The 13867-nt window shown below is 53.9% G+C and overlaps 1 protein-coding gene across 7 annotated transcripts in view; it reads left to right on the top strand.

The window, feature by feature from the left end:
* The window catches only part of ABCC3 (ATP binding cassette subfamily C member 3), a 43987-nt gene extending 31098 nt beyond the window's left edge, over positions 1 to 12889 (top strand). The window contains exons 22-29 of one of the 7 annotated variants that reach the window (XM_027625254.2): positions 908 to 1107; positions 1270 to 1396; positions 2851 to 2952; positions 5839 to 5985; positions 6109 to 6267; positions 6835 to 7001; positions 9517 to 9711; positions 12152 to 12889. In XM_027625254.2, the coding sequence (XP_027481055.2) occupies positions 908 to 1107; positions 1270 to 1396; positions 2851 to 2952; positions 5839 to 5985; positions 6109 to 6267; positions 6835 to 7001; positions 9517 to 9711; positions 12152 to 12260 (1206 nt within the window). In that variant the 3' untranslated portion in view covers positions 12261 to 12889. Of the gene's footprint in view, positions 1 to 907; positions 1108 to 1269; positions 1397 to 2850; positions 2953 to 5838; positions 5986 to 6108; positions 6268 to 6682; positions 7002 to 9516; positions 9712 to 10001; positions 10317 to 12151 lie in introns of those variants that run through there. The other 6 variants (XM_027625248.2, XM_027625251.2, XM_027625253.2 and 3 more) reach the window with 6 other exon arrangements.
* Positions 12890 to 13867: the final 978 nt, after the last annotated feature.

The raw sequence follows: 13867 nt of genomic DNA, 5'->3' as shown, positions 1-13867 counted from the left end.
GCTCCCCACTGAGCAGGGAGCCTGATGCAGGGCTGGATCCCAGGACCCTGGGATCATGACCTGAGCTGAAGGCAGATGCTTAATCGACTGAGCCACCCAGGCACCCCTTGCTGCCTACTTTTAAATAAAATATTGTTAACAGTGCGAGACATTATCCTTCCCTTCCTTTACACATATCTAAACATACATGTGCATACATGTTTTTAACATAGATGACTTGGTAACATTCAGATACAGCTAATGGTAAAGGGTACTTGTGTTGCTGAGCCCCTGTCCGGCCAGGAGTTTAATCAGTTGCGGAAGGTAATCCACAAAGTGGCTGAGAGCTCAGGTGATCTGGGCTGTGCTCTGTGCAGGGACAGGGGACTCTCAGATACCCATCTGGTACGGCCCCGGCCCTCTTGGGGCCCATGGGCTAGAGGATGGAAGCTGGAGGCAGGACTGTGTTTTTGTGGCGCTGAAGTTTAGAAAACTGGGGGTGAGGTGGGGGAGAGGCTCTTTAAGAACAAGAATGCAAAATTATCTTATTTTTGCAAATTTTGTGGTATTCTGACTGTATAAGAACATTGCTGGGGCACCTCAGAGGAGAAAGGCATAGTCACTGATTTAGGAGGCCTAGCAAAGTGAGTACTGTAATCCAGGCCCCTCCAGGGGGTGAGGGGATCAGGAGCTGAGAGGGAATCAGGAAAGGCTTCATGGAGGAAGTGGCCTGGAAGACCCAGCAGAGCTGACCAGGGGGAAAGGGTGGGATGAGTTCATGGAGCCACATCAGGTAGAGAAAGGAAGCAGAGTCTTATGGTGGAGTGGGGCTGGCTGGGAGGAGGCCCGGATAGGTTCAAAGGGAATGCAGGACTGAGTTAGGGGTCCCACGGTGCTGACCTCAAGCTCTTTCTCCATCCTCTGCCAGCGCTTCTATGTGGCGACATCACGGCAACTGAAGAGGCTAGAATCCATCAGCCGCTCGCCCATTTACTCCCACTTTTCGGAGATGGTGACTGGCTCCAGCGTCATTCGGGCCTACGGCCGCAGCCAGGACTTCAAGGCCATCAGTGATGCTAAGGTGGACACCAACCAGAGGAGCTGTTACGCCTACATTGCCTCCAACAGGTCAGAAGCCTCCTTCTTCACCCCCTGCCCCTCCGGGAGTTCCTACCAGGATCTCTGCAGGAGAGACCCTGAAGTTCGGGGTCCCACTTCCTCTCTCCCCCTATATAGGGAATTGCCTCCTTCCTGCACCTGCCCCACCTCCTCCTTGTCTTGTCTCCACAGGTGGCTGGGGGTCCAAGTGGATTTCGTGGGCAACTGTGTTGTGTTCTTTGCTGCACTCTTTGCTGTGATTGGCAGAAACAGCCTGAGTCCGGGGCTGGTGGGCCTTTCTGTGTCCTACGCCCTACAGGTACACAGGGGTCTGGGCCCCCAGGACAGGGCCGCAACTGGGGCAGAGACACACAGGTGTCACAAGCCTCTCCTGAGCGTTTGCTCTGCCCAGTTGGGGACCAGCCACAGGTTCTGCTTACCAGGACTGTGAGCTCACAGTCGAGCACAGAGAAGACAGTCCCACCAACGGGATTATAATGCAGGGTGAACAGGTCTTTGTGGAGGAAGGACCAAAATGTGGTAAGAATCCAGAGGAGAGTCTCTACCTTGGGTTTTGGTGTTGGAGAAATTATCTTGGCGCTTGGCCCCAAAAGATAAACAGAACTCGTCCTGCCTGTGTGCAGGATATAGAAGGTCAACTCTGACAGTGGTCCTGGGACAGGGAAGTGTAGGGCTGGAATACACCTCATTTCACAGGCCAGCAGAGAAAGTACACAGAGAAGGTGATTGGAGCCTGGGCTGGAGGGCAGGCCGGTCACCCCGATATCAGCCTGTATTGTCAAAGGCTTAAATAACTACACATGGCGTTTTTGTGACTCAGATCGCATTTTCAATGCCACAGAGGGCTCAAGCCTTGAATGCTTTGGTAAACAAAGGACAATCTAGACAAAGGAGTCTTCTCAAACTTTCCTGTTACTGAATCAACTGGAGATCTTGTGAAAATGTGGTTTCTGATACAGCAGGGCTAGGATGGGGCTCAGCGTTCTGCATGTCTATCAGGACCCCTTGGTACACAGTGTGGTCCAGGGATGGGTTGCATCAGCATCACCTAGAAGCTTGTTAAAAATGCAGAATCTCAGGTGCCTGGGTGGCTCAGATGGTTGAGCGTCTGCCTTTGGCTCCAGTCATGGTCCCAGGATCCTGGGATCGAGCCCTGCGTCGGCTCCCTGCTTGGTGCAGAGCCTGCTTCTCCCTCTCCCTCTGCCGCTCCCCCTGCATGTGCTCTCTGACTCTGTGTATCTCTCTGTCAAATAAATAAATAAAATCTTAAAAAAAAAAATAAAATAAAAACGCAGAATCTCAGGGACGCCTGAGTGGCTCAGTCGATTAAGCATCTGAGGCTCCTTGCTCAGCAGGGAGCCTGCTTCTCCCTCTGCCTTCCACTCCCCCTGCTTAGGCTCGCGGTCTCTCGCTCTCTGACAAATAAAATCTTAAAAAAAAAAATGCAGAATCTCAAGTCCCACCACAGACCTACTAAATCAGAAACCACATTTTAACAAGATTCCCTAAGAAGTCTTTCATAATATAGTAAAATTTGAGAGATATGGGGGCCAGGTGGCCCGGGGTCAAGTCTGCAAGGTCACTGCTTGAGATACAGTTGTGATTAGAGCCCCAAGTGGCACACCTATGGGTTTGGCGGGGTCCTCCTGCTTTGTAGAGGCAAGGAGTCTCATCAGGGAATCAGAACTCCTCCCACAGCTATTGTGGGGGGAGCGGAGATCACCGTATCCATGACCTAGTCCCTTTGGCCAGATAACATTGACTCTGAATTGGATGGTCCGAATGATGTCAGACTTGGAGTCTAACATTGTGGCCGTGGAGAGAGTCAAGGAGTACTCCAAGACAGAGACCGAGGTGGGTACTGGGATGAGCCTGGGGCAGGGTGATTCTGGAAGAGCTGGGGAAGGGTGCTTGGTGACCCATCATCCCTACATTCCAAGGCCAGCTCTTCACTTGGGGGGCTCTTCATTCATTCATTCATTCATCCACTCATGGCCTTATTGAGCGTCAGCCAGAGGTCTGTGCCAGCAGGTATAGAGGGTCCAGAGTTGAGCAAGGCAGGGTCTATCCTCACGCAGACTCTGATGTGGTGGGTGAGGTAAGACGAGTGCTCTGCACTACAAGACAAGAACTCTGGGGTGACGCCCCAGACAAGGCAGACAGGGGAGAGTCATTCAGCTGGGGTGATCAGCTGGAGGGTGAGAATTCCAGCCAGAGATCAGCCTGGTTGAAGGAACAGCAGTGGGGTAGTGTGCCCTTTGTTGGGGAAAGGGAGTGTTCCCTACGGGGAGGGGGGTGCAGACTTTTGTCCACTTACTTCTTCTCCTAGTCACAGCCCAGACCTCTTCAAGCCCAGAAACTGCACCATCTCTGAGATCTCAAGCCAAGCTTTTAGACCACCCTTCCCAGCCCTCCCAGCTCACATGCCCCAAACCCTCTGTCTTCCAGAACTTTGTCCTCGTTGGGACCCCCAGTCCCGTGACCTACCTTTGCCCCTCTGCCCACTAGCTCACCTAGCCTGGATTCCGTGCCCCACTGGTGCCAGTGCTCCCGCCTCCCTTGCCCTGCCTTCTCTCAGCGGTCCTCACCTACAAAACCCCTCCCCAGTCGAGCCCCTCTGTCTGCCTTCTACATGCTAGCATTCAGCAGCTAAGACACTGCTGGAGAAGAATCACTAATTTTACTTCACGTTTATGACCACACACCACTGCTGCGTATTCCCATTTTGCTTCCCCAAGAATCATGTGTTCCCACTTCCAGAAAGATCTGTTTTGAACCGTCTTTCCTCCGACCCCCCCCATCTCCTCCCCTTGGCTCAGCCATGGACCTTGCATGACTTGCCAGTGAGAAAACAGGGTATGAGATATAAACTCCCTCAACCTTCCTGCCTCCAGACTTTCCATCGTGCTTGTGGCCCGTTCACCTTCTTCCTTCCTCTTTTAGCAGGAAGTGTCTCTCCTCCAATCAAAATCCACCTCTTCAGACTTCTCCTCCCTAATTACACCCTCCCACTCCTACAGCCTGCTCCCTGTGTTGGATGATTCCCATCCACCGGCAAACATAAGCTCTCGTAGCTTCCATTCTAGACACACAAACCAACCGCTCTTCCCCCTACATTTCTCTGCTCTTCTTTGTCATGAAGCCTGTTTTAAAACCCACATGCTCTCCCCACTTCCCTATCACCCTTTATCACATCTGCCTCCCACGGTCTGGTTTCTGGCCCTGTCACTCCTCCGATGACCTGCCCAGTTCCAAACCCAGGGGACACATTTCTGTTCTCATCTAATTCAGCCTCTCAGCGACATTCAGACAGAATGACCCCTGCCTTCTTCTTGGAAGGCCCTCCCTCCTGGCTTCTGTGACCTGGGCTCTCCCTCTGTCAGTCTACATTGAGTCCCTGGCCTCCCTGTTCCTCCCAGTCTGGCCCCCCCCTTTACCTCCCCCTGCCTTCTCTGGGCATCTCCTATCACCCCCCTCACCCCCACTGTCTGGATCTTCAAATTCGCCCTCTTCGCATCTAGCATTCCCATTTCCCCCATCCAGACACCAGATCCTGTCGCCATAGCCTGAGAAGTTCTGCCCCCAATCCTGCTGCCCGTCGTGTGACACCTCCTCGAGAGAATGGTCTATACTGGCTGCTTTGCTTTTTGACTGGTGGCAGTCTGGCTTCCCCTGTCTCAAAGCAGGGCCGGCTTCACACAATCCGCATGGTCACATAGGTCCCCACACTTAGAAGGGCCTTACATTTGGTTTAATGTTCTGCTGTCACCACTTGGACCTTCTTCATAATTATTGAACAAGAGACCCCACATTTCCATTTTGCACCGGGCCTCCCAAATGGTGGCTGGTCCTGTCTCAAAGCCACCATCATCTTATGCCCTTATTTTAAGAACCTCCTCACTAGCTTCCCTGTTTTCCATCACCCCCGCTCCCTTCTCCCTCATAGCAGCCAGAGGGACCCTTTAAAAACACATCAAATCACGTCATTGCTCTGATGGCTCTGCATCTTAGAGTAAAAAACCCGTAGTCCTTAAAATGGCCGGCAAAGCCCTTCATGATGGGGCTACCCATTATCTGTCTCCTACTTCTCCCCTTTGTCATCGTGCTCCAAACACATCTGGGCAGGCATTTCCAGTTTCTGTTCCCTCCGCCTGGCATGCCCATTCCCCAGATATTTACTTGGCTTGTTGCCTCACCTCCTAAGGGTCTTTCTTTAAATATCGCCTCCTCCAGGAAGCTTTCCCTGACCACCCTGTACTTCTACAACACCAAGCATTTCTCAGCACTCATCACTTTCTTGTATTACATAGATTTGCTTATTTGTTGATGGTATGCACCCCCACCCCCGCCATACTAAATGTAAGCCTCACAGGGAGGCAAAGACCTTGTCTTGTTCACCACTGTGATCCCAGTACCTGTCACAGAGTAGCCGGTCAATGAACGGTGAAAGAGGGGGCTAGGGCAGGCAGGGAAGGGCAGCTCAAGCTCCGAGGAGAGAGTGGGAGAGGGCAGGATGGGAAGGTTTCGGAGCTCTGTAGGGAATAAAGGCAGAGACAGAAAGGATTCACTGAACCACAGGGTTGGGCCACAGGGGACATCAGGGGCTCTCCCCCAGGGACCCTGATGATGAGGGTGAGGATGGAGGGGGCCTCAAGAGAGAGGCAGACTGAAAGCTGGGAGAGGGCCAGGCTGGGGAAGAGGTGCCACCCTGACGCAGGCCCATCTTCCCCTCCCGACCAGGCCCCTTGGGTGGTGGAGGGCAGCCGCCCTCCGGCGGGCTGGCCCCTGCAGGGCGAGGTGGAGTTCCGGAATTACTCCGCGCGCTACCGTCCGGGCCTGGAGCTGGTGCTGAGGAACCTGAGTCTGCGCGTGCGCGGTGGCGAGAAGGTGTGCGTGGGCTGGGGGTGCGCGTGGACCGTGGCCAGCAGCCGGGGGCGAGCAGGTGCAAGCCCTGGCGCTGCCCACGCCGACTCCTCCCCACCCCCTCACGGCCCTCCTTCCTCCCTCCAGGTGGGGATCGTGGGCCGCACGGGGGCCGGCAAATCGTCCATGACCCTCTGCCTGTTCCGCATCCTGGAGGCGGCGGAGGGTGAAATCCGCATTGACGGCGTCAATGTGGCAGACATCGGCCTCCATGACCTGCGTTCCCAGCTGACCATCATCCCGCAGGTACGAGCCTGACGTGGGCTGGCCACGCTGACCAACCCTGCTCTGGAGCTTGGGGTCCAGGCCTGGAACCCCTGACCACAGCAGGCGCAGAGCCACAGAGCGGCCATCTGTCATGGATCCGAAAGGGTCCGACGTGTCCTGGCCCAGTCAGCCTCTGCGCTCCGACCTCCAGGGCCACCACTTGAGACCTGGATTTCGGGACCCTTCAAGCACCCCACCCCCTGAGAGGCTCTGCCGTGGTCTCCCTGTTGCACAGCTCGGAATTACCTATCACTCTTTCTGGCTTCTCTGGAGTTTTTTTTTTTTTTTTTTTTCCTGCTGACTGGACCCTTTGGAGTCAGATTAGCCGCTCTGCTTTCTGCTTTGGTGGAGGACTTCGTGATTGGCAAAGCTGAGGTTTATCACTTCCCCACAGGCATGTATCTGGCGGTGGCCTCCCTCCTGGAGGGCCGGGGACAGAATGGGAGTGCTGCCACCTAATCCCCTGCTTTTCCCCTGGCCCTGGGGGGCCCATGGCTCCTCTTGGGGCCTGAGCTGCCCTCCTCCGAGGCCTTGTCGTGTCCCCAGGACCCCATCCTGTTCTCTGCGTCCCTGCGTATGAACCTGGACCCCTTTGGGCGTTACTCGGAGGAAGACATATGGCGGGCCTTGGAGCTATCCCACCTGCACACCTTCGTGAGCTCACAGCCGGCAGGCCTGGACTTCCAGTGCTCTGAGGGAGGGGAGAATCTCAGGTAACCGCTGGGATTCGGTGGGTCAGGAACCGCACCCTGAGGAGCTAGAGGATCTAGCATCAGATGCACAGAGTCCAGGCCAGCCCCCTCTGGCCCTCCCCACTCCCATCCTAGCCTGGGTGTGCTTAGGGAGCGTCGATTCGTTTTGAACATATGCTGTGTGCCAGGCGCGGTGCACTATTTCACTGACTCCTCACACAAGCCCCAGACGCGGTGATGGCCCCACTTGGCAGAGGAAGAAACTGAGGCAGAGCCAAAGTCATCTAGCTGGGGGAAGGCATGCCTGGGATTTGAGTCAGGTCCAGGAGCTTCCAAAGCCCTATTTAGTCCTATCCTGTGAGGTTGTCAGCGCTGTGCTTGGCCTGGGGTGGGGGTAGGGGGTCTGTACTGTGCCTGTGGATCAGGTAAGAGGAAATCTGTGCTGCGTTAGGGACATCAGAGATATTTCCCAAAATGGCTCTGCAATCTCATCTGTAGCTTAGGAGTGAGCAAAGTAAGCTCTCCAAGGCCTTCTTTGCTTTCTTACAGCCCCAGTGTTACATCCCCAGCCACTGGGCTGTTCAACAGGGAGGGCCAGAAGTCGCTTCTTACTAAGTCCAAAGGCTTGAGATTCCCCTACGTGTGTTAGCTGTGTGACTTGGGGCAAGTTGCTTGATCTCTCTGTTCTACCTCTTTCTTCACTTTAAAATGGGGACAATAACAGTCCCATACCTCTTTGCACCATGCTGCCCACTAAAAATACAACGTGAGCCACATATATGTAATTGAAGTTTTTTCCAGTAGCCACATTAAAAAAAGAAAAAGAAACAGGTGAAGTAAACTTAAATAGTGTATTTTATTTATCCCAATATATCTAAAATATTATCATTTCTACAAGTAATTGATATAAAAATTATTAGGGATATTTTGCGTTTTTTTTCATACTAAGCTTGAGCTCCCATGTGTATTTTCACATTTACGGTACCTCCCAATTTAGACTAGCTGTATTTCAAGTGTTCAATAGCCACATATGGCCAGTGGTTGTCGTTTGGACAGAACAGTCTTTAGGTCATTGTGATGAAATAGAAAGCACTTAGCCTGAACACACTCCTGTGATATTTAGCTATTCTTATTCTTATTCGTATTTGTATTATTCTGCTCAGTCCACACCCATGGACTCTCTCCAGACCTCAGAAACAAAAACAAAACCTTTACATTTGCTCAGCACTTAATAGTGTTCAAAGCACTTTGGCATCCACTATCTTGTTTAATCTTTGCTGTGGTCCTGTGGGCCAGAAACGAAGCTCCAAAGTATAAAATTATTGTCCAAAGCCACTCAGCTAGCAAAGGGAGGGGCAAGGGCTCAGGGGAGCAGGGGGTTTTGCCCCAAACCCTTCCTCACTGTATCACAACCTTGGGTGGGACGCCGCCACACACCCGCCCCAACTGCCAGGCAGTCCTGGGAGACTGAGTATGCCCTTCAGCTGGATTTCACTTACACAGCCATGTTGGGGTGGCTGGTGGACAAGCACAAGCTTCCAGACCCTACACTCCATAGCTGATTTTTCTCCATTTTCCTACCCCTGCTTGCTATCTGCACCTCTTCTAGAGCATTTCCTCTATCTCCATATATGCCAGGCTCTGATCCGGGTCGGTTCCCCTCCTCCTTCACTGAGCTTGTAGCCACTTTAATAAGCATAAACTGCATCCTGTGCCAGTCCTACCATAAATCAGCCCTGAGTTCTGGCTGGAAGCTCACTCTGCTGCCAAAACCTTCATTAGCTGCGGGAATGGGCCAGGGAGAGAGCCTGGCCTTCACTTGGGCTGTGGTGACTCACCCCTTTGGGAAAGGCTGAGGTATTTGTCCTTGGGTGTGGGGGTACAACAGCCTCTGTAGTTGGGAACACAGCCTTGCTTTGTTCACTGGCTCTGGCTTCCAAGGCAAGAGGTTGAAGGTATGCGGCCCAACCTCTCCTCCACCTCCCCAGTGACCAGACACAGGAGTCCCCATGACCTCCCTTGCCCTGCCCCTTCCTGTTCCCACAGCAGAGCCCTGGCCTGCATTCCTCCCATGGGGCTGGGAGATGCCTGTCTGAATTGTGTGATATTAAACTCAGCAAGATGGCATAACGCGTGCTTATATCCAGGAAGTGCCATTTAAGTGTGTTCTTTCTAGAGTGTAAATGACTGATGGAGTAAAGCAGAGAAACATCATGGAACTAGCTGAGGAGCCGAGGACAGGGGAAAAAGGCACAGAAAGAGGAGGCTGAGGGTGCCAGAGACAGACTGGATTTCACAATGTTGTTGAACACTGCCTCTACCCCAGGCCCCTCATCATCCCTGTGGGGTCCAGATCTCGATGACTCCATGTTCTGGGAGGACTGGGCTGAGGCAGAAATGGGAGCAGTTAGACAGAAAGCCAGTCCTGGGCCACTGGGAAGGAATAGAGACAGAAGCAGTTCAGGGATCGAGGCCTGGGCGGGGTGGGGACAGGTGGGGGTGCTGGGCTCAAGATGCCTGCCTTCCCCGTTCCCAGCGTGGGCCAGCGCCAGCTCGTGTGCCTGGCCCGAGCCCTGCTCCGCAAGAGCCGAATCCTGGTTTTAGACGAGGCCACGGCAGCCATCGACCTGGAGACTGACAACTTCATCCAGGCCATCATCCGCACTGAGTTTGAGAGCTGCACGGTGCTGACCATCGCCCACCGGCTCAACACCATCATGGACTACACCAGGTGGGGCACCGGAACCCAGCCAGGGGGAACCTGGTGTGGTCACCTAGGCCACTGGGAAGGCAGATTAAGGTGATCTGGACACAGGAGAGCTCATGGGATTGTCTAGGGCCCGGGGAGGGGAAGGGATTCCCAAGTTAAGGGAGTCATCTGCATTCGGGGGGCCCAGCGACGTTTTCTGAGACAGGGGACACTTTCAGGTTACCAGCGTGCAGGGAAGGGGCACACTGGGGCTCCCTAGGCATTGCGAATTGTGCCCAGGCCACCTTCCTCCAGCCTTCTGTGAATGCTAGGAGGTGGAGCTGGGTCCTTCGTGAACATGCTCAGTCCCGGGGCCCCGGAGTTTAGAGGCCAGCCCTTCGTACCTCGCTCCCGCAGTCTGAGCCGGGCGTACAGACGAGGAAGCCGCTGAGAGAAGTGCGTGATGCTCGGGTCCCTCCCGTGGGGGGCCGGGCCCTGACAGCACCGTGAGGAGCAGATGCTCTGTGATGAGAGAGCAGAGGGCTGAGTCCCAGCCCCCGCAGCCACTGGCGGCCCTGTGACCTTGGCCCGTGGGCCAAACCTCTCTCTTGGGGTTGTTGTAACAAGTCTATAAAATGAAGCGTTTCAAGTGCAGGTGAGCCTGGGAAGTGTTTCCTCCCCAGCCCCTTTCTGTAACCCTCTAAGGATTAGGGAAGGGGCCTTGCCCTCGAGATCTTACGCCTTCCCTAGGGAGGCAGCCACTCAGCCAAAAGGAAAACCTGGGACCTATTCCCTCATTGTGTCCAGTGTTAAGGTGAGGTGCTGGAGGACAGGGTGAGGGGCTGGGGGGGTCAGAAGCCTCATGGAAGTGACCCGGCGCTGGCCTGGCAGACTGGCCCCCTCAGAGACGTAGAAGCTCAGAGGGATGAGGGGGAGGAAGCTGCAGCCAATCTCTGTTGAAGGAGTGTGGGGGGAGCTCATCAACAGGCCTTCATTCACAACATAAACACCCACATCAGGGGGGCATGGGGAGGACACCACGGACAGACGGGACGATGGGGCAGACCTTGGCCCTGTCTCAGAAGCGACCCCACCTGGCCCCCAGGGGCTTGAGAACCAAGCTGAGAGTGCCCGATGCCACCATCTGTCTGTTCCATCTCTCCCCCACTCCCATCCAGCACCCCACTGAGAGAAGAGCGGGTGGACAGGAGGTGCTAGGCCCGGGGTCCAGACAAGGGTCAGGATGGGCTGAGAGGATCTATTCCCAGGCCTAACTGAAAATGGTATTCACAGCAGCCTTGAGAGTAGAAGGCTCAAACCAGCCTTGGAGGTTGGGAGTTCATTCATTCTAGTGGGACCAGTGGAAATGAATCAGATAATCATGTATTGAACGTGTAATCAGAGACTGGAGGGAGGAAGCAGGGGTCCATGTGTGTCGACTGGCGAAGCCAATCCACACAGGGCAGCCAGGACACTATCTCCCCTAAGAAGAGAAAGTATCAGCTAGGCCCTAAAGGATGAGTAGGAGTTGGGGAGTGAGTGAGGAGATGGGGTACGGACACACATTTTAGGCAATGGATGCAACACATGCAAAGGCCCTGAGGTAGGAGGGCACAAGAGGCTGGAGTGCACAGGGTGAAAGGGGCAGTAGAACCAAGATGAGAAGGAGAGAGGGACAGGCCCCACTATGTTGTGCTTCGAGGACAGTGGTAAAGCAGTCCGTCCTTACCCTAAGAACAGTGAGAAACCACTGAAAGGAGAAGGGGCAGTCTCCTGGGCTCCAGTTCGGGCACTGGCTAGGCAAAGATGTGCACAGACACACTCCTCCCCAGGACACGTTTCCAGGAGCCCTGTAGGTAAGGAAACAGAGTATGGCCACGTGGTCCCATCGAAGGGCATCTCCCCAGGGCTCAGGAGAGCCCTTTCCGCTCCTGCCTCCCCCTGGAAGCCAGGCTGCTCCGCCCCAGCCCAGGCGCGCGTGCGTGCGTGCGTGCGTGTGTGTGTGTGTAGATCCACCCATCAGCAGCAACCAGACTTACAGCGAAAGTCCCAGATTCCAGTGTCAGGCCTCAGCGCAGCCTGGTTTCCTGCCGTGTGCCTTTGTGAGTTGGCACAAAGCAGATGGAAGCGCACAGGGCCCAGCGCACAGGCCCATGGCTCCCTGGGCACGGTCCTGCGACCCTGGCGAGGGAAGGGCTCATTAGGGAAGGTTCTCGGGGCCCCGACTAGCAGAGATGAATAGCAACCTTGTGTTTGATCCCAGAAACTGCCTCATCTGCCAGGAGAGCAAAGGGAACGGCTAAAATAGGCAGCCTTGTAAGCACGCACGCACGTGTGGCTTAGGGCTGTGTTGGGTGGGTCACCTGAAGCAGGAGGCTTGCCATGTCACCACAGGACCAGAGCGGTCCCCGGAAGGGGAGGGGTGGACTCAAAGGCCAGGTCGAGGCTGATGGAGCCCTGACCACTTCTTCTCTTTGGCTAGGGTCCTTGTCCTGGATAAAGGGACGGTAGCTGAATTTGATTCTCCGGCCAACCTCATTGCAGCCAGGGGCATCTTCTACGGGATGGCCAGAGACGCCGGACTTGCCTAGAATAGATTCCTGGGACTTCCTCCTGGCCTTTCCTGGTTTTCATTGGGAAAGAAAAAGACACCATGTACGTCTGCAGGATGGACTTGATGGCAGATGCCGGGGGCGTTTGTTGGGCGTTATGCCCTGTCAGGTGCCTCCCGGAATAATTGTGCTAAATGCTTTATATGAGGAAGCAGGCCCGAGAGGTGACTGACGTGCCTGAGGTCACAGCTGGTTTAAGGCAGAGCCCAGACTGGTGCCCGGGTCTCCTGATTCCCAACCTAGTGTTATTTCCACACTGTGCTGTTTTCAATCATCTCATGGAATGACCTCTCTACTCTAGATTTTTCATATTTTCTACTGTGAAGTATTTTTTTTTAAAGTAAAGCTTTTTCCTCCTGAAACAGCTGACTGCCGGGTCAGGCCGTCCTCAGGAACGGAGTCCTGTACTCTGGGGTGCTGGCCTGAATCCATTAAAAACGGGGCACTGATGAAATAAAGCTACATGGTCAACAATATGTATGCCCCAATGTAGCCTTTCTCTGCCTGTTCACAAGGTTTGGGTGTTAGGACCTTTGGGGGAGGCAAGGGGAGGGGTGGAGGTAGACTTTATACATATCCACATGGCTGGAATTATCTGAAAACTTCAGACTTGAGAGCTTTTGGCTAGAAATGTCATCTTCACAGCCAAAATTCACTGGGGAGTTCCTGCTCTGCTGTGCAGATACTGTAAAAAGGCGAGAAAGGCCCTGAAATTTGACCCGATGCCTCCTGGGAAGGCTGCCGTGAACACCTTCACGTTTATGTCATCCCTCAGACCTCCAAGCCTGTTCCCCTAGGGGCTGAGACAGGCATGGTGCTTCATTTCCTTGCTCCTTTACAATGTTCCAGACAGGTCCCCATAACCAGCGAGGCCTCTGAGCCATTCCTCTTCCTCCGTCTGGCCAAAGCTGAAAGTGGGAACAAAGAGCAGCCCGGGGTCTGCACCCCCTCCCCCGCCAGTCCTGGGCTGGTAAACACATCTTGAGGTGATAAATTAAATTTGGTCCCAAGCAAACCAACAGAGCGTTCATTTTCTACAGGTCAGAGTCCATCTGGCATAAGGCCTTCTATTTGGAATGGCTCTCTTCTTTGTTACCTTACAGAGTTTTTTGGTCTCTGACTCTCTCACATCCTTGACCTTTCTACTCTGATGGGACTGGTTGGAGGTGATGGTGTGTCTTTCTTCCCTAAACGGTCTGTGGTAGGTGCGGAGATGGCTCCTTTGATCTGGTTCTCCTCTATGTATCAGGTCGGCCTGTGCTGCAGGGCCATTTGTTAAAGGTTAATCACATTTTTTTTTTGGCAGCCTGTTTCTGCCCAGGATGTTTATGAGTGTATGGAAGACGACTTCCATTCTTGTGATAAAGCGAGTATGAAGGCACAAATGCCCAAATTATTCTGCCTCTCCTTGGTGCTAAGAAAAGGTCTCTACTGTGCTCCCTGATTTATTAGGCCAATTTGGCATGACGTCTGCTCTGTGAGGCTGCAGCCACCCTAAACTAACAGAAACGCAGATTCACTCAGCAGCGTGCTCAGCTAAAGATCTGACGGTGTGAGGCTGTATTTCCTCTCCTGCCTTGGGAGTT

Source organism: Zalophus californianus, chromosome 16, assembly GCF_009762305.2.
Source record: "Zalophus californianus isolate mZalCal1 chromosome 16, mZalCal1.pri.v2, whole genome shotgun sequence".
NCBI classification, from domain to species: Eukaryota; Metazoa; Chordata; class Mammalia; order Carnivora; family Otariidae; genus Zalophus; species Zalophus californianus.
The sequence above is the reverse complement of the archived record's forward strand: the minus strand, read 5'-3'. Positions and strand labels throughout refer to the sequence as shown.